We start from the raw sequence: 27,323 nt of genomic DNA on the forward strand, positions 1-27,323 counted from the left end.
TCTTTTATACTGCCATAACCAAAAGTTCTAGGCGGTTTACACTAAAAAGCTGGACAATCAGCGAAATACAATAATACAGTAAAAAATACAAATATTTGTAAAATAGAATTTCAATAATAAAACTCACTAAGTAATAAACTTATCAAACAAAGTGGTCTTAATTTCCAAAAACGGCAATAGGATAACTACCAAGATTGTTGGTAGTAGATCTGTTTTAATTTGCACAAGAGGATTTTTGGTTTGTGTGCAGTTTTTATATTGTTTAATACATGACATACATTGTATTATTAAACTTTAAAGTAAACAATCAAATCTCAATAAAATAAAGCACATTATATTCATTGCATGCAAAGTTGTGTTATGTGAATATTTCTGGGGAAGGAGGTCCATAGCTTTCATCAGATTCTTAAAGAAATCTACGACTCAAAAAAAGGTTAAGAATCACTGGATTAGACGGTCTTCAATGGGAAGAGAGTGAAGTTGCTGAATATTGGCTAAGCTCTTTGTGGAGTCAAAAAGATTGTTGCGTCTTTTGTTGAGATTGTGGTTGCAACTTTTGTGGACGTTGTTGCTGTTTCTTGTCACATCAGAGATTGAGCTTTGGAGGAAGTGGAGGGTGGATTATATCTGCACTTTAAATACAAAAGGACTCTTCTGGGAGTATAATAATGTGCAGTTGATGAGGCTTAAATGTTTTTGTCAAAGAGAGTAGTCATGAAACCTTCTTGGCATTTAATTTTTTGGGTAGCCTCTTCAATTTTGTCACCAAATAGCTCATCTCTGAAACAAGGAATATTAGCCAACCTCTTTTGTGCATTGACATTGAGATCTGATACCTAAAGCCAAACTTGCCTCCACATGGCAATGGATACAAGCAGATGTTCTGGATGCTACAAAGGCATCGAAGTGAGATAGATGACAGGAGCCTATGGGAGACTTTTACAGGTTGCGAGACCTATTCCTATATTTTGCTGAAGTCACGGGCTTCTGCAAACTGGTTTTAGTTCAGATGCGGAGAAGCTAATGTGTGGTTTGCGAGTGTGTAGATTTCTTGTTGAGAACTCTCTCAAGGACACCAACCAGTGCTGGAAAGACAATGAACAGTGCTGAAAGAAAAAAAAATACAAGTCAGCGAGACACTCCATCATCCGGGAACCTAAGAACTGATAAAATGAAGCTGTACCCGTGTGAAGAATGGAAACTTCAAGAAGAAGAAAGTTCTAGAAGCTATACCTGTCCAGGGCCCCCCAGGGAAGAATGGAGGTGTGGACTAGGAGAGGATTAGATAGGCATTTGGATTATCCAATAGGGTGATACATATTCCCAGCCAGGGGAAGGATCTGAGAAAAAGATACTTTCTGTATAAAACCCCCATGTCCTGGCAGTTTCTTTAGAGAGACTGCGCCATGCTTACATACTGTTCGTATGAGGTTTTTTCCTCTCCATTGTATATGTCCAAACTGATTTTTGATTTGACAAATGCTGTTATAATACTTATTACTAGAATAAAAATTTATTTGCTTTGGAATATACAATGTAATCTTGTGGAGTTTTATTTTGGGGTTTTTTTTGTATCACATCGGAATTCCGGTGAGGTAAAGTAGCAGCCTTTCACTTCAGAAGACAGAGCGAACCATGTATTTCCTAATCTCTAGTAGATTATTGGTAATATTGAAAATCACATAGATCACAGTCAGGGATATAGTTTGAAATCAGGCAATTTTTGTACGAGCTGTTTCATGCAGAATGTCATACAGAAGTTATAACCGAGAACTCTACTGGTTAATATTGTGCTCTGGAAAACCTGGCGTCCAAATTTATCCAGAGTTCTTCCCTCTCTGCCTGGTAGTGCACTGGCATATGTTCTGGAGCTATTTATCTTTAAGGCAGGCTCAACCAGGAGAAATTGATGTAGCTGTGGTTTGTTAGATCCTGAGCAAGACTAAATTCTATAAAAAGAATCTTGCATGGAGTCACAGGTATTAAAAGGGGCGATTCCCAGTTGTTGTTTTTACCATGGCATCCCTCACAAGGTTGTGAAAAGGGAGTATGAAGCAATCTTTTAGCCAGTCCTTAAAAACTAAGGCATCAAAGAGCTCTGCTCAAGACTCGATCTGCAATTCTATCTTGATTGGAAGAGATTGGCCCATTTGCCTGATAAACCTGGTGAATAAGCTCTCAGGTGGAGATTTTCTCCAAGGAGTTGGAGGGGATGGACCAGACTAAGCCATGGGATTCTGCAGCAAATGGATCTGACATGTCAGAAGAATGTTGACTCAGGTCAGAGTCATACTGATCCAGATGCCCAGGTGAAGGTGAGCACGATGGGTGTCGAGGAGAATGCCTGTGTGAAGCTGGTAAATATTGAGTATAGTGTCTAGGAGAGCGCCGATCATGTCTCTTAGATGTTGAGGGGCATCTGTACCAGCTGGAGAACTATGATCCTTGGATGAAGAATGGTGTCTGGGTACTGAGTGATATTGGTACAGAGTATGATATCTGGCTCTCAAGGCATGATGCTAGTGCAGGTCGGACTGGGCTGACCCTGAAGATGTCATGGTCAGTACCTGGCTCTGGTGTGACTGGAGGACCACAGTCCATTGCACCAGTTCCCTAATCTGGTTGTGAATGGTACCAAAGCTGTTGTCGGTACAGATGGTGCAGGCTGCTTCTGGCGTTGAGGTGTTGGTGACTTCAGTGAAGAGGCAGGCCTCAGGGGACACACTATTTGAAAGGACAGAGATCGGGTTTTTGATTCGATGATTCTTGATGCATTGAAGGTGTCAAAGTCTGATATGACACAAAGGGATGGCAAAGTGGTGGAGGAATGCTTGTATTTCTTAGCCTTTTAGTCAACTCCCCCCACGACAGTGGAGAAAGACCTCAGCGTCAAAGCCAGTGTTTGTACCGGAGCAGAAGATGTTTTTTGGGCATCCCTATTTGTGGCGACAGACTGTTGATGTTGCAGAGGTGGAACCGAAGAGTTTTTTGTGTTACAGTTGCTTCAACTTTAGAGATCTTTTCTGCAGCATGGAGCAGCGGGAGCAGGACTTGGGGTGATGGGCAGGGCCAAGGCACCAACTATGGGGGTCAGTGGCCGAGATGGTCCTGCTACACCAAGTGTGCTGCTTAAAACCACTTGACTGTTTGGTCATCGATGAGAAGACCGCCAACACGAGGTCAAAGGACTAAATTGTCCAGGGAGATTAAGTAAACAGAATACAGAAAATTGGTCAATGTTTTCAGCCTGAAAAACATGTTCCGAGGTGCTCGAAGATCCAACATCAAAAAATTAGAAAAATGAAAATTTTTTTTTAACTGAGTAGGAAATAAAGGGAGAAAGAAAAAAATTTGAAGAAACATGAAGAAAATAAGAATGGGAAGGTAGAAAAATATTCAACTTCAGCGCACTTGGGTAGAAACTGCAAGCGAGGTAGCTGTCAGCTCTGTGGAAAACTGATGGTCCTGCAAGCCGTCTGGCGGGAAGGCACCTGCGCATGCACAGTATGGGCAGTCTTGAGACTTTGAAAATTTTAAAGTAACCGTATATTTTTTGCACTGGCCGTACCAGGATCTGTGGATGACTTTTTTAGGCTGTTATGCGGTATATAAAGTTTTTAAATAAACAAAACAAACATACATCACCCACACATGAGAATATGCTGCTTGCATATCCTAGGTTAAAAGGGAAGCTATACAAGAGGGAGCAGAAGGGAAAGATGGAAGAATTTAAGTAGATGCAAATGAAGAATATAGCAAAATGGTGCCAAAAACCAGTACAGGCAGGTTCAAGATAATGCACAGTTACTTACCGTAACAGGTGTTACCCAGAGACAGCAGGCAGATATTCTTAACTGATGGGTGACGGCACCAACGGAGCCCCAGTACGGACAATTTTAGAGTGATTGCACTCTAAGAACTTAGAAAGTTCTAGTTAGGCCGCACCGCGCAGGCGCGAGTGCCTTCCCGCCCGATGGACGTGCAGTCCCCAGTTAGGATAAGCCAGCTAAGAAGCCAACCCGGGGAGGTGGGTGGGACGTAAGAATATTTGCCTGCTGTCCCTAGATAACACCTGTTACGGTAAGTAACTGTGCTTTATCCCAGGACAAGCAGGCAGCATATTTTTAACTGATGGGTGACCTCCAAGCTAACAAAAAGAGGGATGGAGGGAAGGTTGGCCATTAGGAAAATAAATGTTGTAAAAACAGATTGGCCAAAGTGTCCATCCTGTCTGGAGAATACATCCAGACAATAATGAGATGTGAAAGTATGAACTGAGGACCAAGTAGCAGCCTTGCAGATTTCCTCAATAGGAGTTGATCTGAGGAAACCTACAGACACTGCCATAGCTCTAACCTTATGGGCCGTGACAGAACCTTCCAGTGGCAGTCCGGTCTGAGCATAACAGAACGAGATGCAAACAGCAAGCCAATTGGATAACGTACGTTTAGAAACAGGATGTCCCAACTTATTTGGATCAAAGGACAGAAAAAGTTGGGGAGACGATCTGTGAGGCATAGTGCGCTCTAAATAGTAAGCCAAAGCACGCTTACAGTCCAAAGTATGCAAAGCCTGTTCTCCAGGATGAGAATGAGGTTTCGGGAAGAATACAGCAGGACAATGGACTGGTTAAGATGAAAGTCAGATACAACCTTAGGGAGGAACTTTGGATGTGTACGCTAAACCACCTTGTCATGGTGAAAGACTGTGAAAGGTGGATCGGCAACTAGTGCATACAATTCACTGACCCTCCTGGCAGAGGTGAGAGCAATAAGGAAGACCACTTTCCAAGTGAGAAATTTGAAATGAGCTGTAGCCAATGGTTCAAAAGGAGGCTTCATTAAGGCGGAAAGAACCACATTAAGATCCCAGACCACAGGAGGTGGCTTGAGAGGTTTCACATTGAAAAATCCCCGCATGAATCTGGAAACCAAAGGATGAGCAGTAAGAGGTTTTCCTTGAACTGGCTCATGAAAAGCAGTAATGGCACTGAGGTGGACTCTGATAGAAGTAGATTTAAGACCAGAGTTAGACAAAGAAAGGAGATAATCCAACACTAGTTCTACTGCTAGCGAAGTTGGATCATGATGATGCAGAAGGCACCAGGAAGAAAACCGGGTCCACTTCTGTTGATAGCATTGAAGAGTGGCCGGCTTCCTGGAAGCATCAAGAATAGAACGGACAGGCTGAGAAAGAAGTGAATGAGCCGAGGTCAGCCCGAGAGATACCAAGCTGTCAGGTGCAAAGACTGTAGGTTGGGATGTAGGAGGGACTGCTGATGTTGAGTAAGCAGAGAAGGAAACAGTGGAAGAAGTATGGACTCCCTGGAACTGAGTTGAAGGAGAAGGGAGAACCAATGCTGCCTGGGCCACCGAGGAGCGATGAGAATCATGGTGGCTCGTTCCCTCTTGAGCTTGAACAGGGTCCGCAGCGGCCACCACGATGAGACACTTGGTGAATACCCTGGGAGAGGAGGCAAGACCTTAGGGTAACACTTTGTACTGGTAATGACAACGATTGATCATGAAGCGGAGATAGTGTCTGGAGGCCAGATTGACCGGGATGTGAGTGTAGGCCTCCTTGAGATCGAGGGAGCATAGCCAGTTGCCCTGAGTGAGAAGAGGATAAAGTGTGGCCAGAGAAAGCATTTTGAACTTTTCTTTGACCAAGCATTTGTTGAGATCTCGGAGATCTAGAATGGGTCTGAGGTCTCCGGGTTTTTTGGTGACCAGAAAATAGCGGGAGTAGAATCCCTGCCCCTTCTGATCTAGAGGAACTTCCTCTATGGCGTTCAGAAGAAGGGATTGGACCTCCTGAAGAAGGAGGGAGAACTGAGGGGTGTTCAAAGCAGACTCTTTTGGAGGACTTTTGCCAGGGAGAGTCTGAAAGTTGAGAGAATAGCCATGGCGAATGATGTTTAGAACCCACTGGTCTGAAGTAATGGTCTCCCAACGGCTGATGAAAAGAGAAAGACGGCCTCCTATGGGTTGAGGTAGAAGGGTCGATGGTAGAAGACTGGCTAGGCCCTGGAGAATGAAGTCAAAAGGGTTGAGTGGACTTCGGTTGTGCCGGAGGCTTCACTTGTTGCTGCTATTGTGCACGAGGCTGTTGGCGTTGCTGCTGATGCTGGCATCTAGGTTGTTGAGGAGCAGATGGTAAAGGTCTAGCAGAGTAACGGCGCTGATAGGCCGATTGTTGGCGGAAGGGCCGGACAGGTGGAGGCTTCTTCTTGTTCTTGAGAAGTGTCCCAGCGAGTCTCATGGGCCGACAATTTCTGTGTGGTGGAATTGAGAGAATCACCAAATAACTCATCCCCGAAGCATGGAGCATTAGCAAGGCGATCTTGGTGGTTGATATCAAGCTCCGAAACTCTAAGCCAAGCCAGACGGTGCATAGCCACAGCCATCACGGTAGCTCTCGAGGTGAGTTCAAAAGTGTCGTAGATGGAACGAACCATGAATTTTCTGAGCTGCAAGAGACTGGAAGAGCATTGGCGGAAAGCAGAGAGTTTTCTGTCAGGTAAGTATTTTTCAAAAGAAGCCAGTTGCTGAATGAGGTGCTTCATATAAAAGGAAAAATGAAAGGCATAATTACCGGATCTGTTGGCAAGCATAGCATTTTGGTATAAACGCTTGCCAAATTTATCCATGGCCTTTCCCTCTCTGCCATGAGGGACCGAAGCATAGACACTAGCATCCGCAGACTTTTTGAGAGTGGACTCAACCAATAAAGACTCATGCGGGAGCCGAGGTTTGTCAAAGCCTGGAATTGGGATGACTTTATATAAGGAATCCAATTTTCGAGGGGCCCCAGGAATGGTCAAGGGAGTCTCAAGATTTTTATAGAAAGTCTCCCTCAAAATATCATGGAGAGGCAATTTAAGAAATTCCTTTGGAGGTTGATCAAAGTCCAAAGCGTCAAGGAATGCCTTAGATTTCTTGGATTCAGCCTCCAAAGGAATTGAAAGAGACTCGCACATCTCCTTTAAAAAAGATGTAAAGGAGGAATGTTCCGGCCTAGAAGAAGGTTCTCGCAGAGAGGGGTCCTCCTCACCCGAAGAAACCTCATCCTCAGAGAGTAAGGGCTCTTCAGAGTCATCCCAGAGATCAGGATCTTGTACCTGAGAAACACGACCCCGGGAGTCCGGTGTCGAAGGCTCAGCGTGTTGGGTCTTGCGTACCGACTTCCCGGAACGCAAGGAGGTGGCACCTGGAGAAGTTAAAGGTTGCCGATGTCGAGATTGATCGGACATAAGTAAGGGCTCAGTTGTTTGAACAGCCTGATGAAAACCTCTTGGCTTCGCAGATAGTACTGGCATGGAAGTCGAAGAGGCAGAATGGACCGATACCGAAAGAGTGGAAGCCGACAATAGCGGCTGCTCCATGGTCGGTACCGGCGGCTCAGACCGGACCGGGACTGGAAGGTTCGGTGCCAACAGAGCAGGAAGGAGTTGCTGCAATTGCTCCTTAAGTTGGACTTGAAGGACAGCCGCAATACGGTCATCCAAAGAAGGCACTGGTATCGCTTTCTTTTTCTGCGGTACCTGCGGTGCTGCTCGACGCCCAGAGGATGAGGAGGCCAAGGAGGATGCATTCACCTCTATAGGGGCGGAGCGTTTACGGGGGCGCCTTGAGGTCGGCAGGACTGGACTCTGCCACAGCGACCGGAGGACGCTCCAAGGAGGAAGGCTTCTTAGCCGGCTTAACTGGAGGGTGCGACGCTGGAGCAGTGCCACGCGGCGACGATGAAGTGGGAGCCGGTTGAAAAGCTGCCAACGCCGGTGTCGATGCCGAGGGATCAGTCATTTCGGCACCGAAAAGGATTTTCTGCTGAAGCTGCCTGTTTTTTAAAGTGCGCTTCTTCAGAGTAGCACAACGGGTGCAGGTGGAAGCCCTGTGATCCAGACCCAAGCACTGCAGACACCAATTGTGCGGGTCGGTCAACGAGATGGGACGCGCACACTATTGGCACTTTTTGAATCCTGGCTGAGGGGGCATGAAGGTGAACATGGCCTCCGCCAAATCAAAAGCGGAGGCTTCGATGATGACAACAGGCCCCGCTGGGGCGAACCCGCAGAAAAATAAAAGAAAATTGTGGGGGTTTTTTTTTTTAAGTCGGGAAGTTTAGGAAAAAAGAAGAACTTTTTTGAAGAAAAAATACACGAGCGGGAAGGCAAGCGAAAAGATTTCAACAGCCGTTGAAAAACACGCGTCTTCTTAGCTCCGCGGAAACTAAGAAACTGGGGACTGCGTGCCTCCGTCGGGCGGGAAGGCACTTGCGCATGCGCGGTGCGGCCTAACTAGAACTTTCTAAGTTCTTAGAGTGCAATCACTCTAAAATTGTCCGTACCAGGGCTCCGTCGGTGCCATCACCCATCAGTTAAGAATATGCTGCCTGCTTATCCTGGGATAACTGTATTTTTTAGGTTATAAAGTTTCTTTGACCAATACTCAGCAAGGGAAAAATTAGGATGTACTATACGTACCTCTGTCTCCTGCTCTCCCACCAACCAGTATCAGCCCATCTCTCCACTTCACTGTACCATTATTATTCAGCACTGGCCCATTTCTCCTCATTCCTCATGCTGCACTGCTTCATCTATCTCCCTTTCCGCTCCCCCCGCTTGTTCACCGACCTACACTCCTGTGGATTTACATGGTGGCTGCCACAGCAATAGCAAGCATAAGACAGATGTCGGGATTCTGCCTGCTTGTTCTGTTCCAGTAACAGGATGTTACAAGTAGAGATCTGCACGGGAACGGGAAATTACAGGAATCCCCAATAGGTCTGTGGGGATCCCCCCTAGGTCCCCGGGACTCCCACAGAAATGCCAGCCTACCTTTGCTCCAATGTTCTCTCTAAGCTTCTTCGATCCCTCAGCGCACCAGTTGCTGATTGACACTCACATGGGAGAGCTCTGTACATCCACCAATTAGAGAGACAGAGCTGGAGCTTGATGGCCAATCATGAGCATTTCCTTGTAGAAGTGCTCCCAGACTGGTGGATGTGCAGAGCTCTCCCAGTAGTGAGCCTTGGTGTGAGACCTCCCCTCAAGAATCTTGTTGGCTTAAGCCTGCCACCACTCACTGCAGCTGTGCAGAAGAGCGCGGAAGAGACTGGGCAGTATAACTGCAGCTCCGGAGCCAGACTACCTTGCATTAAATTGCTTCAGCCCAGCAGGTACCAACATTAAATATGTAATAAAAAAAAAAAAAAGTGAGGAAGGGGAGAATTGCTGCACCGGGCATCTTCTTTCTGTTCAAATTCTGCCTTAACTCTACTTCTTTGGCATAGCATTTTGTTGATATGCCAACACCACCCGACAGGGGAGAGGGAGGGAGAAGGGGTATTGGTTTTTATGCCTGTTCTGGCAGATGTCTGACTGTTTTGAATCTATATATATATATATATATATATATATATATATATATATATATATATATATATATATATATATAAAATCGGAGGTATGTATGTGTGTATGTATGTGTGTGTGTGTGTATGTGCCGCGATCACGCAAAAACGGCTTGACCGATTTGAACGAAACTTGGTATGCAGATCCCTCACTACCTGGGGTGATATGTTCTGGGGGTCTCGCGGCCCACCTGCACACGTGGGCGGAGCTACAAACAGAAAATCAGATTTCACCCATTCATGTCAATGGAAAAAATGTAAACAGCTGCCATTCTCACAGTAAATCAAAACCGGCTTGACCGATTTGAACGAAATTTGGTATGCAGATCCCTCACTACCTGAGGTGATATGTTCTGGGGCTCTCGCGGCCCACCTGCACACATGGGCGGAGCTACAAACAGAACATCAGATTTCACCCATTCATGTCAATGGAAAAAATGTAAAAATCTGCCATTCTCACAGTAATTCAAAAACGACTTGACCGATTTGAACGAACCTTGGTATGCAGATCCCTCATTACCTGGGGTGATATGTTCTGGGGGTCTCGCGGCCCACCTGCACACATGGGCGGAGCTACAAACAGAAAATCAGATTTCACCCATTCATGTCAATGGAAAAAATATAAAAAGCTGCCATTCTCACAGTAATTCCAACTACCTGGGGTGATATGTTCTGGGGGTCTCTCGGCCCACCTGCACACGTGGGCGGAGCTACAAACAGAACATCAGATTTCACCCATTCATGTCAATGGGAAAAAAGTAAAAAGCTGCCATTCTCACAGTACTTCAAAAACGGCTTGACCGATTTGAACGAAACTTGGTATGCAGATCCCTCACTACCTGGGGTGATATGTTCTGGGGGTCTCGCGGCCCACCTGCACACGTGGGCGGAGCTAAAAACAGAAAATCAGATTTCACCCATTCATATCAATGGAAAAAATGTAAACAGCTGCCATTCTCACAGTAAATCAAAAACGGCTTGACCGATTTGAATGAAACTTGATATGCAGATCCCTCACTACCTGGGGTGATATGTTCTGGGGGTCTCCTGGAGGTGAAACTAAAATTGTTGTTTATAATCAAGTTTTGTGTTTGTTGTATTGTATTCATTTTGTCAAATATTTCACATTATAATTTGAATATTGTACTTTTTATAAAGCTGTAAAAAAATAATTTCATTCACCACTATAAAGTATCTTTATTTGAATCCATTTACAGTGTCATTGCTATAATTAAATACCCGTGCAACTCCGGGGCATCAGCTAGTTTTCTATAAAACTCAATTAAAACTAAAATCAAAACTGTCAGAAGTAATTGCTGCTTTTTATGGGGGCAAGAATGGAGGAGATTCTGATGGGCGGGATGTCTGTCCCTGTGCAACTCTCTAGTTACAAGCTCTAATGTAACTTCCTGTTTCTGGGATCAGCCAAGCAAGCGGCAGCACACACACATCCCTGCACCTGCCATGTGTTTCTTGTTGCTGCTACCAGGAGACCCAAAGGGGGGGGGGGAAAGGCAGTTAACATGTGGGAGGGAAAATGAACCCAACCCAGAAATCTGCATGTGAGGTAAAGGTCATATACAGTATGGGGCTCATAATCGAAAGACAAAAACGGCCAAAAAACGGCCTAAGTCGGCACTTGGACGAACATTTCTCAAAAACATCCAAGTGCCGATAATAAAAACGGGTTTTTGGACGGATTTCTAAATGACCTAGGCCTTCAAAGTGCCGCTCAACGTCCAAAGCTAAACGGGGCGTTTCGGGAGGCGTGATGAGGGCGGGAGTTGGGCGGGACGTGGGCCGTCTTAGACTTAAGTCGTACAGCATGTAAAACCAAAAGTTTTACAACAGAGCTTAGACGGAACTTGGACGTTGTGACTTAAACCATGTAAAACATGGTCTAAGTCATAAAAACCCACCTAAACTCACCAGATAAGCACTTCAAACACATAACACAGACCCTCACACACTACACCCCAGTGATCACCAAGCCCCCCACCCCTATAAAAATTTTATTCATAACTTTAAATTTCAGCCTCCGTACCATTATCACCTGGCCGCCTGGCATAGGAAAGCCTAGTCGTCCAGCCCAGAGGCAGCTTAAGTCATCTGGGGGGTGGGTTAGGCACCCATAGAGAGGAGGACCCATGCCCATAAGCCCCTGTAATCACTGCATTGTTACTTAAACATGTGCACTGCCCTATACACCCCCAAAACCCTTTTTTACTGGCATATAAGTGGCTCCTGGAGCCATAAGGGCTATTGGGGTGGTAGATAAGTGGGTCTAGGGGATTCTGGAGGTGGGCTCACCGTGACTTATAAGGGAGCTGTAGGGAGGAGAAGCCATGGCACCCTTTTTGTGAAGTTCAGTAGTGCCCTATAAGGTACCCCACTATTTAGGTGGCATGTCTGGGTGTTCATTACTTTGCAGACCCCTCCCACATCCCAACAGGGCTTGTTCTAGGCGTTTTGGACTTGGACGGAAAGTTGGACGGAAATGTGGTATAAAGATAGACGATTTAGCGGCTTGGACAATCAGATCGGCAGGACGTATAATTAGACGATTTTCAAAAGTAAAAAAAAAAAAAGTTGGACGTCTTTCGAAAATGTGTCTTAGGCTCTTTTTAACTTTGGACGACATGCGAGATGGATGTAAACTGACTTTAAGACGTCCCTTTCGATTATGCCCTTCTATCTACTAACCAAAAAATCTGTCTAGTAAGTCACACCTTTATAGATAAACTGCATCTGTTCCAGTGTATGAAAAAAAAAAAAAATAAATAAAATATAGAACCCCATACAAACCACACTGCGACTTAACAAAAAAAAATACTGTAAGCTAAAATCCCAAAGGGGGGAAAAAAACCCAAACTAAAACCAAAAATCTGCAACCAACCACGCACATCTGCCCACCAAAACTTCAAACACACTGTCCTCACTCATAAAAGTCATAGGCAGGTGGTATATCAAATGCAATAAACTGCTATATTTTGGTCAGCAATAACTTCTAGTTCTTTGTACTTATGAAACTTACCATGCTTAAACAAAAGTACTAGAAGATCTTTCAAAGCAGTTAAATCATAAGCTATATCCATAACCCATGGAAGACCAGCATCAGAGTGTGATCTGTCACTATAAAAGTGCTGTGAGTAAACACAAGGGTTATGGACAAGTCAGCATACTATGTACCTGAAGCAGGAGCTGAAGGAGCAGAAACAGGACTTGCAGGTGCCTCAGGAGCACCAGGAGGGAAAGGAACAGCGGGAGCTAAAGTAAGAGCAAGAAGGAGTTACAGAGAAACTGTTCCAATGCCAAGCATAATAGCAAACACTATTTTGTTCTGCAGTTAAGATCTCTACAGGCATTCTCACCCTCTAAAAGGGAACCATTTTAAAAAGTCTTATGCATAGAAACAATTAATTCCAAGGGATGAGTTAAGAAGAGATCATAAGCAAGGCCCTGGTTTCCTAACTGTTCTTGAATATATTCAGTGGCACAATCAGATTCTGCTAATTCATGTGTGTCTTATATTGTATTATGTACACAAAAAGTCAATTTTCAGTTTGTGAAGATTTTCATTTAAATAAGCAGCAAAGAGATAATCTAAGGATAAACCCTGTGAGCAGCAGTACTAACTTCCAATCCTTTTATATGGTGCCTACCTATCTACCTATGTTACTTTTTCTAAAAAGCACAGCTGTTTTCTTTGTATTACTTACTCTCCTTTTACTAGGTGCCTGTGAGGATTTAACATTCAAGCTTCTAGTCAGTGCTACAGAACCCTATACTGATTCATAATAAGATTGAATTTAAAAAAAACCCCAAATCTATCGCCATATCCTCGCTACAGTTAGCTAAAGTTATACAGCTTTTTAAACTTGTAAACACCACCTTAAACCAAAAGTCAGATAAAATAAGCAATTAATAGCCCCTGAAAAAGTATGTGCATTCTCTACTTATTAATTCTGCAGCTAGGACACTCCAAATTTATACCTGGTAGGCTGAAGACTCCCTGCAACATCATTTATCCCTACATTCCCTCCTTCCCTGTATCTTACAAAAACTCTTCCATTTCTCCGAGTTGGACATCTATAGATCACATTGGTATGGATGGAAGCTTTTATATACCCAAAACTGTCCTCAGCAAGTAGCTACCCATTGTCTTTTTTCTGCCATATATGATACAATCTCATTCCTGATACAATACCATAGACTCAAGTTGATTTGGCTTTTTTGGGATAAACCTAGAGGATCCTTAGCTGTGAAAATCTGAAAGGAACTTTCTTGAATTATTACTGTTTTGTCTCAGACATATACCATTTACCATCCATGTCATAACAAAAATATCTGACATTATTCCCAAGTCTTTCCAATAAAGCTTTTTACTGAGGAGTTAAGGCAACAGACTGAGGCCAATTTTGGGGAAAAAAGCAGGCCTTTGATTACAGTAACCTGTTCATTTATATTGAAAATAGCTTCCTACTCAATTGATGAAAGCAGGAGAACTTTCCCATCTTTCCATCAGGGCTGAGAAGATGAGTTACCAAGTTGAAGCCTACAGCTCCTCCTGCCACTTGTCAAAAAAGGTGCCTCTAAAAACTAGTCTGCCTCAGGTAACAAATCCCCAGTTGTCAGCTCTACTGAATGCCTGGACTCCCCTCCAGAGGTGGAACATAATGGTGCATATGCTCAGACTCTTTCCTGAACTTTCCTGTTGCTTACTGTACACAAACATAAGCCAAAACTGGGAAAGCCAGCAAGAAGGAGACAGCAGCAAAGTGTCATGCCTTTCATACATGTCAGACAACAGGCAGCCACATGTGTCTCACTTTAGTATTCCAGTGTTTTCCATGCCACACAGAATTTGTTCCAAAGCTGGGAGTACTCAAACACAGCAAAAAGACTATTTTCATCTCAATGGATAATAGACATGCATTTAAAAGCCAATAAGACCACACCACCACTTCACTACACCTTCCAAAATATTCTAGAAATTGGGTTAATGTGTCTCATGTAACACAGTTATTAGTTTACCTCATTGCAAATCATTTTAGTAAGACACAGGGGTTATGAACACAGTAGGTGCATTCAGTGTACCTGAAGCAGGAACTGAAGGAGCAGAAACAGGACTTGCAGGTGTTTCAAGAGCACCAGGAGAAGAAGGAACAATGGGAGCTAAAGTAAGAGCAGGAAGGGTTACATCAATTTTTCCAAACCACTTATTATTAAAGCTTGTCAATAAGACCATCTTGAAGGAAATCTACAAGAATCATTCCAATAAAGGAATGAAGGCTATGAAATTGTTAAAGGATTTGTTATAAAAAGCAAGATTATTTAGCTTCTCTGTGAATGCGAGTCTTAGTTTTCAAAAGGTAGAAAGTAAGAATTCTGAAAAGGTCAATTTTTCTCATCACTTTAAAAAGTAGCATATTTATACAGAGTGACACGTAAAAAGGGCTCCCCAAGAAAATATTATACCCAAACCAGAAGGTATCAAATAACCTTTTTCCTCTTTCAGAATAGTGTGTCACTACTGCTGCATAAACCCAATGAATAAAAACTTGTCATGAAAACCAACTATCATTTATTAAAAGAACCCCCCCCCCCCAAACAAAAGCACCTTTTATTAAATAAGCCTCTCCTATGGAAAATTTCAAGTCAGTGACAGTTATCAAAGAAACAGAAAAACATGATGGCAGATAAAGGCCAAATGGCCCAGCCAGACTGCCCATCATCCACAGTAACCATCATCTTTTTCTCTCTCTAACCCAATAGTTTCCAAGCTCCCTTTATACCTCCATCAGAACAATTCCCTGTGAAAATTTTAAGTTGCAGCTGAATATTTTTTTAAACAGAAGCATTTACCGTATTTGTTGGCATATAAGATGCACCCCCCTTTTTTATACACATTAAAGAAAAAAAAATTCTACATTTTTTCATAAATTTCCATAATGATTTACTGTAGTAATTTTAGTTATTTATGTCTACAAAAAATATAACTAGGGAAAACTGTAGTTAGGTACTTTTTAATCTTCATCCTCAAAACCAGAAACAATGTGACGCAGACCTCTCAGCATCCGAGAGCAGAAATATGACGTGTGTACAGTGTGTACTTGTGAGATCTCAAGGCATCCGAGAGAGAGCAGAAAATGCGACGGCGTATTAATATAAACCAGAAGTTTTAGACTGACTGAAATTTCAACTCATAATTTTGATTACTGGCACATAAGACGCACCCCATATTAAGCGTATTTTGAGGGGAAAAAGTGCATCCCATATGCCAGCAAATATGGTACTTGCCCTATGAAGTTTCTTATTCATCAGGGAGGCATCTACAGGGAGGCATCTACAGGATGCACCTATCTCCCCCAATCTGACTCACAGCTCTCCCACTGTCCTATTATGGCACAAATTGTAGTTCAGTATATCCTCCTTACCTCTTATCTTTTCTTTTTACTATTGTTTAAATACCACTCTCTATGCCTTATTTTAGCTTTGTACACCGCTTAGCTGATCCTCCAATTTGCGGTATAGCAAGTCTTCACTAAAACTTGGAAACTCCACAGCAGATTGTTATGCCTCAGCATATTACTGACATGTTCAACATATTACTGACATGTATCCTCAACATATTACTGACATGTATCCTCAAGTCTGCTTATCTGACCTCTTTGTCCTGAGTGTTACCTTGATCTCAAAGGGACAGTAAAGCTTGCTTATTTGAGATCCTGACTTCCTTTGCATGCGTGCCGCTCAAATAACATCAGTAAAGACAGATGGGAAACCAAACAAGTACCTCTTTGACCTGGGTGTTGTCAAAACAGATAACAAAAGACCAGGACCAGCTGTCTTACTAAGAGGCCAGTAACATCAAAAGGACTGAGAAACCGAACAATTATCTGACATTCTGACCTCCTTGACCCAAGTATTGCCAAAACAACATCAAAGGAACTGGAAGCCGGTTTTCTTCAACACCTCCTTCTGACATCCTGACCTGGGTGTTGTCAAAACAACAGAACAAAAGACCAGGACCAAGTGTGCCTGAATAATAGTGAAGGACTCTGATTACTGCAGGATCAGATGTATTACTATGAACTATATAAGAACAGAACTCTGCCCCTAACCTTAGAATCCAAGATGTCTACAGGGACAGAAGCCACGATGTCTAAAGGGACAGTCCTTTGGTCCCCCCCGCCTATCAATTGCAAGGATTCCCAATTGTGGTCAGTGTATGGAGTCCAGGTGATGCTATTTTATTCTTATATTTAGTTCAATGTTTATTGAATAATGAAGAAAAGAAAAACAAAGTACATCATGTAACCGTAAAAAAAAACAAAAAAAAAAACAAGAGTACAGAAATTGGTAGAGAATATCATAAGAATGCGGGATATATATCCTCCGAGAGTACTTGTACAGAGTGCGTGATATATATATATATATATATGTATAATAAAGGATTATTGTTTATGCTTTTATATGGTCTGTGTGCTTTTCTGAGTGTCACTGATCATCCCATTTGACAGAAATAAGTGGCGGAACAAATTGGTACCAGAAGTGGGGTTGATCAATGTGGTCACAAAAGCACCAGATAAAACATGGGGTTGAGGAGCAGGCTCCCAATCCCTCCATTCCGGAGTGGAATGACAGTATAGGTAAATTAATGGCCACTGAATGGTCTATAGAAGCAGGATTATGTGAATTTTGTACTTTTGAAAGTGGGGATCCACATGAATTATGTGCCTCCTTACAAAAGGTGAAAATCTCAAAAGGAGAAGAGCAAGAAGGAATTTCTAGACAAGGAAGGATGATTTTGTCAGACTGGAGGAATTTGCATGAAGCTAAACAGGAATTACAATTGAAATTAGAAGAGCTGGAAAAGAAAAGGTATAATCAACAGCATGCCATTACAATGCTACAATGTCAGAATAAGTTGTTAATGGATAAGGTAGAAACCTATCAAAATGTAACAGAAAAGTCAGCTATGCGATATGCACGATATAAATCCAAGAAAAGGAGGTGGAAAGTGAGTTACAGAAAAGTTAAAATCTTAATTTATCATCTGCCGGATGATTGGAATCCAAACAAACGGGATGGGAATATTTGGGATTCAAATTCTAATAACAGTGAGGAGGATATATGTGTTGAAGGAGAGCAGGCAGAAAGTTTAGAAGCAAAGCCTGTGAGGAAACAAAGGTTACAGGGAAATCTGCAGACAGGAGAAAATCTAACTAGAAATAATGTTATGGAGGATGTTACTCCACAGGAAGTCATGGATACGATGGCACGCTTTACACAGCAGCCTGGGGAACCACTAATACAATGGGTAATTCGGGTGCAGGAGCTGGGCGCAAGTAGGGATTATGGTGGATGCCACAGATGCCCCTAAATTTGTTCAAATTAGTCAAGAAGCAGCAGTACAAGATGCTTTACGGGAGGATCCTTATCCTGCAAAATATGCCCAATGGTCTTTATTAGAGATAATTAGTAGGGGTGCTACGAGGCGATATCCACTTGAATCTGATTGGCCCTCAAATGATAAAATTTGGTATACATTAAAAGATGCTCAAATGAGAATTAAGGAAGAGGCTATGAAGGTAGCCTTAGTAATAGGTCACGCTGACACATATATGTCATTACCTTTTACTGTGTCCATGAGAAATAAAATTATTAAGTATGCTGCACCGGCATACAAACAGGTAATGATAACTTTGTTGATCAATCAAATAGACAGGACTATTTTGGAAGCCTTAGAGGCGGTCCGACAGTTAGGAGATCGGGGGGACTGGGGACCTCAAAATACTTTTGATAAAAAGAGAAAAGGACAATCCAATTCAAACAGGGCTAATCGGGTGTCTCGGAGGAATATGTTTTTGGCATTAATAAAAGATGGAGTAAAGAGGGAAGAAATAGATGGGAAAGATACAGGGACGTTATGGGGAATGTACAAAAGTAGAGGACTGGGAAAGAAATCTATGTCCCAAGCACAAGTGAACAAAGGAGAGAGGGAGGATATTTTGGTGCCGATGGCTCCTCCTGAGGAAACTGCTTCCATTCTTTATCCTGATTTAAAAGGGTGGAAGTGTTGGGAGGATCAATAATGTGAATGCCGAGCCTCAGTGTTTGCCTGGACCAAATTAGAACAGCGTCCACAGGTAGAGATAAATCTGGGGAGCAAAAGGTACAAGCTGTAATGGACACTGGGGTGGAGGAATATAAATATCAGGATTGGGGGAAAATTATACAAGCAGGAAGAATATTACAAATTTTAAAGGTTAACATTACAGCTTTCCGATGGAATCTATAGTTTTGGTAAATTGCCAGACATTCCTATGAGAACCAATGCATTTTTACTATTCCTATAGTGGAGCAATGTCCAGAACAATTTGCATCCACTTGGCAAGGGAGGCAATATACATCTACCAGACTACCACAAAAATACTTACTTAGTCCCACTTTCTATCACAAGATTATAGCAGAAAGTGGGCAAAAGGATGCCGAGAGGTGATAGAGAAAGTTAAACAGAAAATTGTAAACTTCCCTTCTCCCCAAAGTAAAAAACAGACTTGGGCCTTTTTGGATTCTGGAGGCAACATATTTCACATCTGGGGTAACGTATGGGGTAGGTTGGACAATAAAAAAGTAGAAATATTGCTAAGTGACCTTTATAATGTATAAAGTTTTGTTAGATAGTATAAGGAAGTTGCACTCCAAGTAATTTTGCAAATGTGTCTTTTACCTCAAACACTAACATTGTGAACCACTGTACCTGCACGTAAACCTCTCTTGTATATTTTATAGATTAAAACTTCCCTGCTTGCATTCTCTTACGATTGTGTGACAGAGCTTTGAAATGGAAGAAAATAGAAAAGAAGACCAGTAAAACTATATAGAGCAATTAACTTAAGTTTCTATCTCTCTTTCTTTTAGAAGCTTAGTATCCAGACATGGTCAGGAGAACCAATTTCACTGTGCTATATTTAAAATACTTCTAGCACTGTGACCTGATAATGGGAATCCAATGGATACCAAATTTGTTTATGACTCTTTTGATTAATAGTGTGCTTATTTACAGATTAAATTCAACCCTGAATCATTACCGATGGAAGAAAGCATGCCGGAGCTCTGTGTTTGTCTGTTTCTGTTGTGTTGTCTGTTTTAGCTTATGGGGTACCCCAACATCGCACATTGGCCATTTCCAGAGTTTATTCCACCCCTTCTATTAGTCCAAATGGTACCATATCCCTTTCCAAAAAAAAAAAAAAATTCCCCCACTTATCTTATGAAAACCATGCTCACAATGATTTTATGCTATGGCTCATACAGCCCAATTATTTTATGCTATGGCTCATACAGCCCAATGATAATTTAGTTAGGGGTTATATTATAAGAGGATATCTGAAGAGAAAAAATTAGAAAGCTTTATACCTGGTAAAATGGTGTTCATTGGTATTTGATATTTGCTAAATAAAATAAAAAATGGTCTCTCTTTATTTAACTTACCAGGTATAAACAGTGCAGTGCACATCTCTGACATAAGTTATTTTGGTATTACAATCAGTACGTGTGTATGGTCTCTTTTAAATGACATAATAATTATGTCCAGAACATAAAAAGGTATTTTCTGAATGTACTACAGAATACCTTTAAGTGCATTAGTGTTGTTTCTTTTATCTCACACAAATACTACCTTACACACAAGTATGGTGTCACATGTTATCACATTCTGTACATAAAGTGTTTGTTTGTTTTTTTTTTCCTTCTTGTTTACCACTAGGGGTGTTTAATGTAACTAAAGCATTGAAGCTAAACAGTCACGATGAAATATTTTCCTTGGAAAATCACGTACTGGGAAATGTTATTCCATATAGACTTTCATCCCTTTGTGATAGAATTGGTCAGCTCTGCTCTCTTATTCTTATGATTTGGCTAACATGCTGGGTTAAGAGAAAATTTCACCAGATCGAGAAGATGACACGCAACCAGACATACAGTGCCGTGCCATAACGCTATTATGTGGCACCGACTTGGGAATGGAAGTGAGCCTATATCCTGCCACTTCACATTAGGGCTGGTCTCTGGGGGTGGTGCACGTGAATCTTACGTGAGTGAAGGCATGTGAGTGGCATAGCAAGCCTATTGAAACTGGAGCATAGCCAGACCCTAACCTAAGCTGCTAAGAAAAACGGGATACCAGATGAACTGCAGTAATCGATGGTGAATGTGAAGCTACCCTAAATATATGTAAGCCATGAGTAAGAGCACAAATATAATATTAATAAGATTATTAATTTCCATAATTCCCGATACGTGATACTTTCAAGTAAAAGGCCTAATTAGCAAGAAATATTAGAGAAGGCAAACATACCAGTTGATGGAAAATTAATTTTCCTATTTTACCTAAATGTAGATAGTAAATACTATTGTTCTGAAATACTGGCTGGCAAACAAGCATATTTTGGCTCCAGAGAAGCAGATGTATTTAGATGAGAAGGTGAATGGGTGCCAAATACGGTACATAATCATGAACTAACCCTACGATATGATCAGTTAATGTTACGTGTTGTTAATGATACTATCATACAGCAATATACTTTAGATAGTAATGTTTCTTCAGCCTTACAGTGGACTATTTGTGAGATTCGTGTTTTGTCTTTTATACAACAAAGAATTAATTTTAAGAAATATCACATAAAAATGCTTGTGTTGCTAGCAGTACTATTGAACTTATGATTCCTGCTCCCTTTTCAGTATGTTTACAGAATGTTAGTGTGTTGCAGTGGGCAAATAATGCAACTTATCATTTTTATGAACCCTGGATTACCTTCTGTATAGAAAGCCATGCAAAATATAGCAATTCTAAATAAAGCAAAACAGCAATGTAACCTTACTTTGTTACGGCATAAAATAGATACTGAATTTTGAAATACTAACTTGCATTCTGTGGCAGATCTTATTGAAGCTGCCACTGTACTCCATGGGTGGGATGCTTTTACCGGATGGACTGCTACAGCACAAAAGGTGTTTCTTCATCCATTAATCTATATTTGTTTAGTTATTCTTATGTTAACATTTCTTAATTGTGGGTTTACCTAATGTATATACAAACGGACACTCTCTCCCTTTATTCGAAGGATTTCTAAATTCGGAAGTACAGACTTAAGGATCCAGGGATGGACTGTTATGCCTCAGCATATTACTGACATGTTCAACATATTACTGACATGTATCCTCAACATATTACTGACATGTATCCTCAAGTCTGCTTATCTGACCTCTTTGTCCTGAGTGTTACCTTGATCTCAAAGGGACAGTAAAGCTTGCTTATTTGAGATCCTGACTTCCTTTGCATGCGTGCCGCTCAAATAACATCAGTAAAGACAGATGGGAAACCAAACAAGTACCTCTTTGACCTGGGTGTTGTCAAAACAGATAACAAAAGACCAGGACCAGCTGTCTTACTAAGAGGCCAGTAACATCAAAAGGACTGAGAAACCAAACAAGTATCTGCTATCTTGACCTCTTTGACCTGGGTGTTATCAAAACAGATAACAAAAGACCAGGACCAGCTGTCTTACTAAGAGGCCAGTAACATCAAAAGGACAGAGAAACCGAACAATTATCTGACATTCTGACCTCCTTGACCTAAGTATTGCCAAAACAACATCAAAGGAACTGGAAGCCGGTTTTCTTCAACACCTCCTTCTGACATCCTGACCTGAGTGTTGTCAAAACAACAGAACAAAAGACCAGGACCAAGTGTGCCTGAATAATAGTGAAGGACTCTGATTACTGCAGGATCAGATGTATTACTATGAACTATATAAGAACAGAACTCTGCCCCTAACCTTAGAATCCAAGACGTCTACAGGGACAGAAGCCACGATGTCTAAAGGGACAGTTCTTTGGTCCCCCCCCCCCCCGCCTATCAATTGCAAGGATTCCCAATTGTGAAGGTGGTCAGTGTATGGGGTCCAGGTGATGCTATTTTATTCTTATATTTATTTATATTTATATTTATATATATATATATATATATATATATATATATATATATATATAATAAAGGATTATTGTTTATGCTTTTATATGGTCTGTGTGCTTTTCTGAGTGTCACTGATCATCCCATTTGACAGAAATAAGTGGTGGAACACAGATGTAGGAATGCCCTATCCATCTTTTGTAATTAGCTTGATGATGGTCCTCAAGATGGAATCCATAACCCTTATGCCCAACTGGTACAATAAGAAAACAGCTTGCACACTTAAGCTACTAATTTTTTTTTTTTTTTAATTCAGTAATATTGCTTTACAAGCAGTTGACAGTGACCAGCAAGACATTTTGTCACTAAACAAAATTCAAGCTCACACTTATACCTACTTCCTAAATAGGCAATAATGCAAAACATTTTGGTGAATAAGACAAAAAGGTAGTAGTTATATTATTACACGGCTAAGATAATTAAGAGATGGAAGAGAGCAAAAAATAAATAAATAAAAAGATGCCAGCTAAATATGGTATCTTGTATAATTATCTACCCAGAGCATTAGAAAAAAAAACAAAACAAAAAAACAAATTTAGAACAAGGAGCTTTATCCCACTAGATGTAAAGCTTCTATCCTTAGTGGTCTGGACCAGAAAAACTGGATGGATTAATTGATATTTTTCTGTCATCTACCATAACTATTTTCAAGTATTCTCTATACTACAGATACAATAATTACTCCAGCGAGATCATTATAAAAGGCAGATCAAACCACATGAATCCACATGATACATATCAACCTTAAATCAAGAGACCTACCTGAAGGCTCAAAAGTAGCTTCAATCTGAGTGGCCTCAGTCTGGGAAGCCTCAGTTGCCACCTTGGGAGATTCAGTGGCAATGACTTTGGTTTCTTCAGTTGCCACTGTCACTTCAGTAAGGGCCCCGCCTGCTTCCCCAGGGACTAGAGGATGAGTTACTGTAATATCAGCAGCTGTTTAAGAAATTGCTAAAAACATCCAGTAATCTACCAGACACACCACCAAGTGCACCACAAAGTGCAGCCCAAGGAACCCCCCAAAGTGTGAGTTAAACCCAGACAAAAAGAGAAACTGACCACAGAAAGGCAAAAGCCATCACATGACTGAACTCATGACTGAAAGACTCCCCAAACAATAAAACTCTTTCTAAATCAGAAATACAAGAGCTGCTCCCATCTCAAATCATGAACACAAATGGTTAAGGGGTTTAAAGACTCAAGTTGGGAGGGATGTTCTGTTGCTGAGCTTGCTATAAAAGAAATGTTGTGTGTGTCAATGTGCATAGCTGTAATTGTCTTTTCTGTAAATGAACTGTATATGTTTAATTGTAATCCACCTAGGTACTAGGTGGACAAGAAATTTTAAAATAAAATAAGATGCTTGTGATCAATTTTTCTTTCATATGACCCAAGTCAACCTTGCACACCTTTCATTTCATGCACCAAATAAATCCCAGTGTTGGTTAAATATGGTTTGTGATAGGATTCATGCACAATCTCTGCTCCTGAAGCCATCAAAGCAGCAAATACTTCAGCACGCACGACCATGAACAAGCTTTTCAAGAAAAAAAAATGGAGCACGTGATGGAATCCACTAGCCCTGCTCACCAGTTTTGCGCAATCTTTCTCACCCAGTGAACCTGGCCCACTGTCTTGACTAAACTTTTTGAAAGTTTACAGCTGGCTTTTCATGCTTTTTCCATTTTAAGAAAAAATTGCTCCAGTTTAAGAACCACCAAATGGGGGCCTTCGAGAGTAGCAAACACTGAGTTGCACTGTTCTTATTTACTCCCTAGAAACCGTTATTCCTGTAGCCAAGAATTCTGTGCCCTGCATTGTGAAGACCTACATATAATATTTTGGTTGACCGAGTCCAGGGATCTTGCAGATGAGATGGCCCCTGGTTCAGAATTATCAATGTTGATTGGATTAAACAAAAGGTTGAGAGAGGATACAAAATATGGATTAAACAATCCTGATAGTTGTGTTAAGGCTCACAGCACCATAGCTCAAAACACACTGGTTTTGATTGAACTAGAAGCAAGAAGAAACTTCTAAACTTCCCCTCTCCCCCCAAAAAAAAAACAACAAAAAACCAACCCATCTCACTGCAGCTACAAATACCAAGTTCCTTTTTATTGCATACATCCAAATCTTTGTGTATTTAACCTATACAGAGTATTTAACCTAAACAAGATACATCTAGATTGAAATAAAACCTCAAATATTACACCTGGGTTTGTCATGAAAAGACAAGACCTTCCCTAGAAGTAAAGCAAAGTTGCTTGTTTATAAAAGATCTCATGGACAGTAGAATAAATCAGATACACACTGGTGTTGTCAGGTGGTGTCACCAAACCTTAGACCTGCTCTCCTAGAGCCCAAAAACCTTAGAACAGGGGTGTCCAACCTGCGGCCCCATGAAGTATTTTGTGCGGCCCCGGTCGAGGGCAATGCAGTGCTTTCCTCTGCTGCCCCCGGGTGTTTACCGTCTTGCCGGCTCCTTCCTCTGTCTTGCTGCAGCGTTTGCGCAGTCCCAGAATAATTTTTTCTGCCAATGCGGCCCAGGAAAGCCAAAAGGTTGGACACCCTTGCCTTAGAGGTTTGTCATTAGACATGTATGAGTTCTCCCACCACTGATCCCCTTTCAAGTTTCCTCTCACTCAGTGCTATAAACTGAGAATGGCTTAAACTTAAGGGGAGAGGCAAGTAGGTTTATGTGGCCAATTTATCCTGCTGCCAACAGAGAACTCATTTCAGGGAAGGAACTTCACTTTCTCCACAGACAAGAAGGATAGATCAGCAATATATTGGTGACTACTAAAGCTTAGGGTTGGAAATGTAGACAACCTCATCTTAAAAAAAAAATTTGCTCTTTGGCAACCCATGCATTTGGTAAGGTGAAGCTACTTAGGTGTTCATACTGTCTGCAAACAAATGAAGTATATTCAACAAGATCTCTACAGGGTTAGTAGCAGGCACACAATGTACTGTTGAGGCTCAAACACATCTAGAATTATTAGAACGTATACATCTGTAATTACTTTACAATACATTAAGAATCTCTTTTTTTAATTCTTTACTGATTTTCAAAACTTATAAAAAGTGCAAACAAATATACACTCAGCTATATCGAACAGCAGTACTTGTATTCTTACAAACAATGAAACAAATTACCCTATTCCCTCCCCCCCTTTCCCTCCCTCCCTCCCTGAATGTGTGTAGAAATCTAAAAAAAATTTAGGAATTAAGGATTCAATCATTCTGCTGTTTGACAAATTCCTTCAATGGACTCCAAATCTCTTTGAACCTTTTATTATTTCCAGATTGTTACACTATTATTCTTTCATATCTAAAGTACAGACAAAATGTTTCCCACCAAAAAGAAAAGTTCAACCTATCTCAATTTCTAGTTATTAACTGCATGGCCACCCCTGTCATAATAATAAGTCTATTTTTATGTGTATCAGTTGGACTCTTAGGTTTCAACAATGTCCCAAACAAAACCACGTCAAAAGACAATGGAATAGAGACGCTTAATACCCTATTAATTTTGCCCCAAATCGATTTCCAAAAATTGAGCATCAACAGACAATAGAATAAAAGATGATTCAGTGTCCTTATATCAAGATGACAGTGCCAGCATCTATTAGGTTTTTTCGCCAAATATTCAGATATTTATTTGTACCACTTAGTGGCCTGATGCCCTTGAAAATCTATCTGGAAACATAGATCCAGCAAGCTGTACTAATTTTAAAAGTTGCGCCAGTCAGGAAACCCCTTCTGAATGGCCTGCTTCAACTGCAACCATTTATAACCTTGAGACTTTGATATGCCAAATGGTTATTGTAACTGTAATAAATTTACCATTTTCCCATTCAGAATTACATCACCAATGTTTCCAGAGGATTTTAGACTCGCTGATTTGTATCTTGGAGTTCAACCATAGGGATTGACAGTTGGTTTGCTGTATCTGAATAGGAGTTAAAGCATCTATAAATTTTTACGTCACCCAAGTTGAACGAAAAATAATATTGTCCTTATATATTCTAGGAAGCTTGATACTCAATATATGGCCGTAATTTGGCAGAGATATTAAAACACAAGGGTGTTAGAGATGATGAGGACTTGGTTCCTCATACCCAATGTGGGCATTGTACGTACTGCCAGCATGTCTCGAGCACTGACCATTTGACAATACCTGGTACTAAAAACTGGCACCGACTGTACTTCTCAGGCAGTGGTATATTGTAATATATGCCCGTGTGGTAAATATTACATATGTCAGACAAGGAGTCATTAAGGTCCGCATTGCTGAACATCTCAGCAATATTCAGTGCCAGCGGAATACAGCTCCCTTAGTCAGTCATTGGTTGGAGGCAAGCCACACCACTGAACAGGTCCAATATACAGTATTAATTAAAGCTTGGAAAAAAACAGGAAACGTGTCTCAATACCTGTTACAGCAGGAACATCGATTCATCTATAATTGGCAAACTTTAGCTCCAGCAGATTAAATAATGAAATAGATTGGTTTCAGATTTAAAGTTTGTTGAAATTCTGTGACATCAATGAAGCTCCGCCCCCAGTGTCTGACATCATGGTCGACCCTGGTTGGCTGGAGCTTCAAATTCGCTAGAGTTGTCTGTCAGCCGGATGAAGGAGTGTCCGGTCCCTGGTAAGCCTATTTAATAGTATTCAAAAGGTTTTGAAACATTTAGTGTGAATGTATTTATTAGTCTTGGGTTTCTAGTTCGCCCTGACCCTGTTGTCACAGTAGAAGGTGGTTAGAATGTTATTGTTTTTCCTTTGCAGTGCCCCTCCTGAGGAAAGCCAATCGTGAAACCTGCGTTGGGGGGTTTAACAGCTTATGGCAATTGCAATGTGT

General features: G+C 41.4%; 1 protein-coding gene across 31 annotated transcripts in view; it reads right to left on the bottom strand.

Moving 5' to 3' along the window:
* Nucleotides 1-27,323, bottom strand: part of NACA (nascent polypeptide associated complex subunit alpha) — a 120,635-nt gene that overhangs the window by 52,799 nt on the left and 40,513 nt on the right. For 4 of the 31 annotated variants that reach the window (XM_033939352.1, XM_033939366.1, XM_033939369.1 and 1 more), the window contains exons 3-5: nucleotides 23,216-23,389; nucleotides 14,512-14,589; nucleotides 12,604-12,681 (exon numbers count right to left, since the gene is read on the bottom strand). The exons of 1 other annotated variant lie outside the window; for it this stretch is intronic. In XM_033939352.1, the coding sequence (XP_033795243.1) occupies nucleotides 12,604-12,681; nucleotides 14,512-14,589; nucleotides 23,216-23,389 (330 nt within the window). The remainder of the gene's footprint in view (nucleotides 1-12,603; nucleotides 12,682-14,511; nucleotides 14,590-23,215; nucleotides 23,390-27,323) is intronic. 26 more of the 31 variants (XM_033939358.1, XM_033939368.1, XM_033939370.1 and 23 more) reach the window with 16 other exon arrangements.

Source organism: Geotrypetes seraphini, chromosome 3 (assembly GCF_902459505.1).
Source record: "Geotrypetes seraphini chromosome 3, aGeoSer1.1, whole genome shotgun sequence".
Classification (NCBI taxonomy): domain Eukaryota; kingdom Metazoa; phylum Chordata; class Amphibia; order Gymnophiona; family Dermophiidae; genus Geotrypetes; species Geotrypetes seraphini.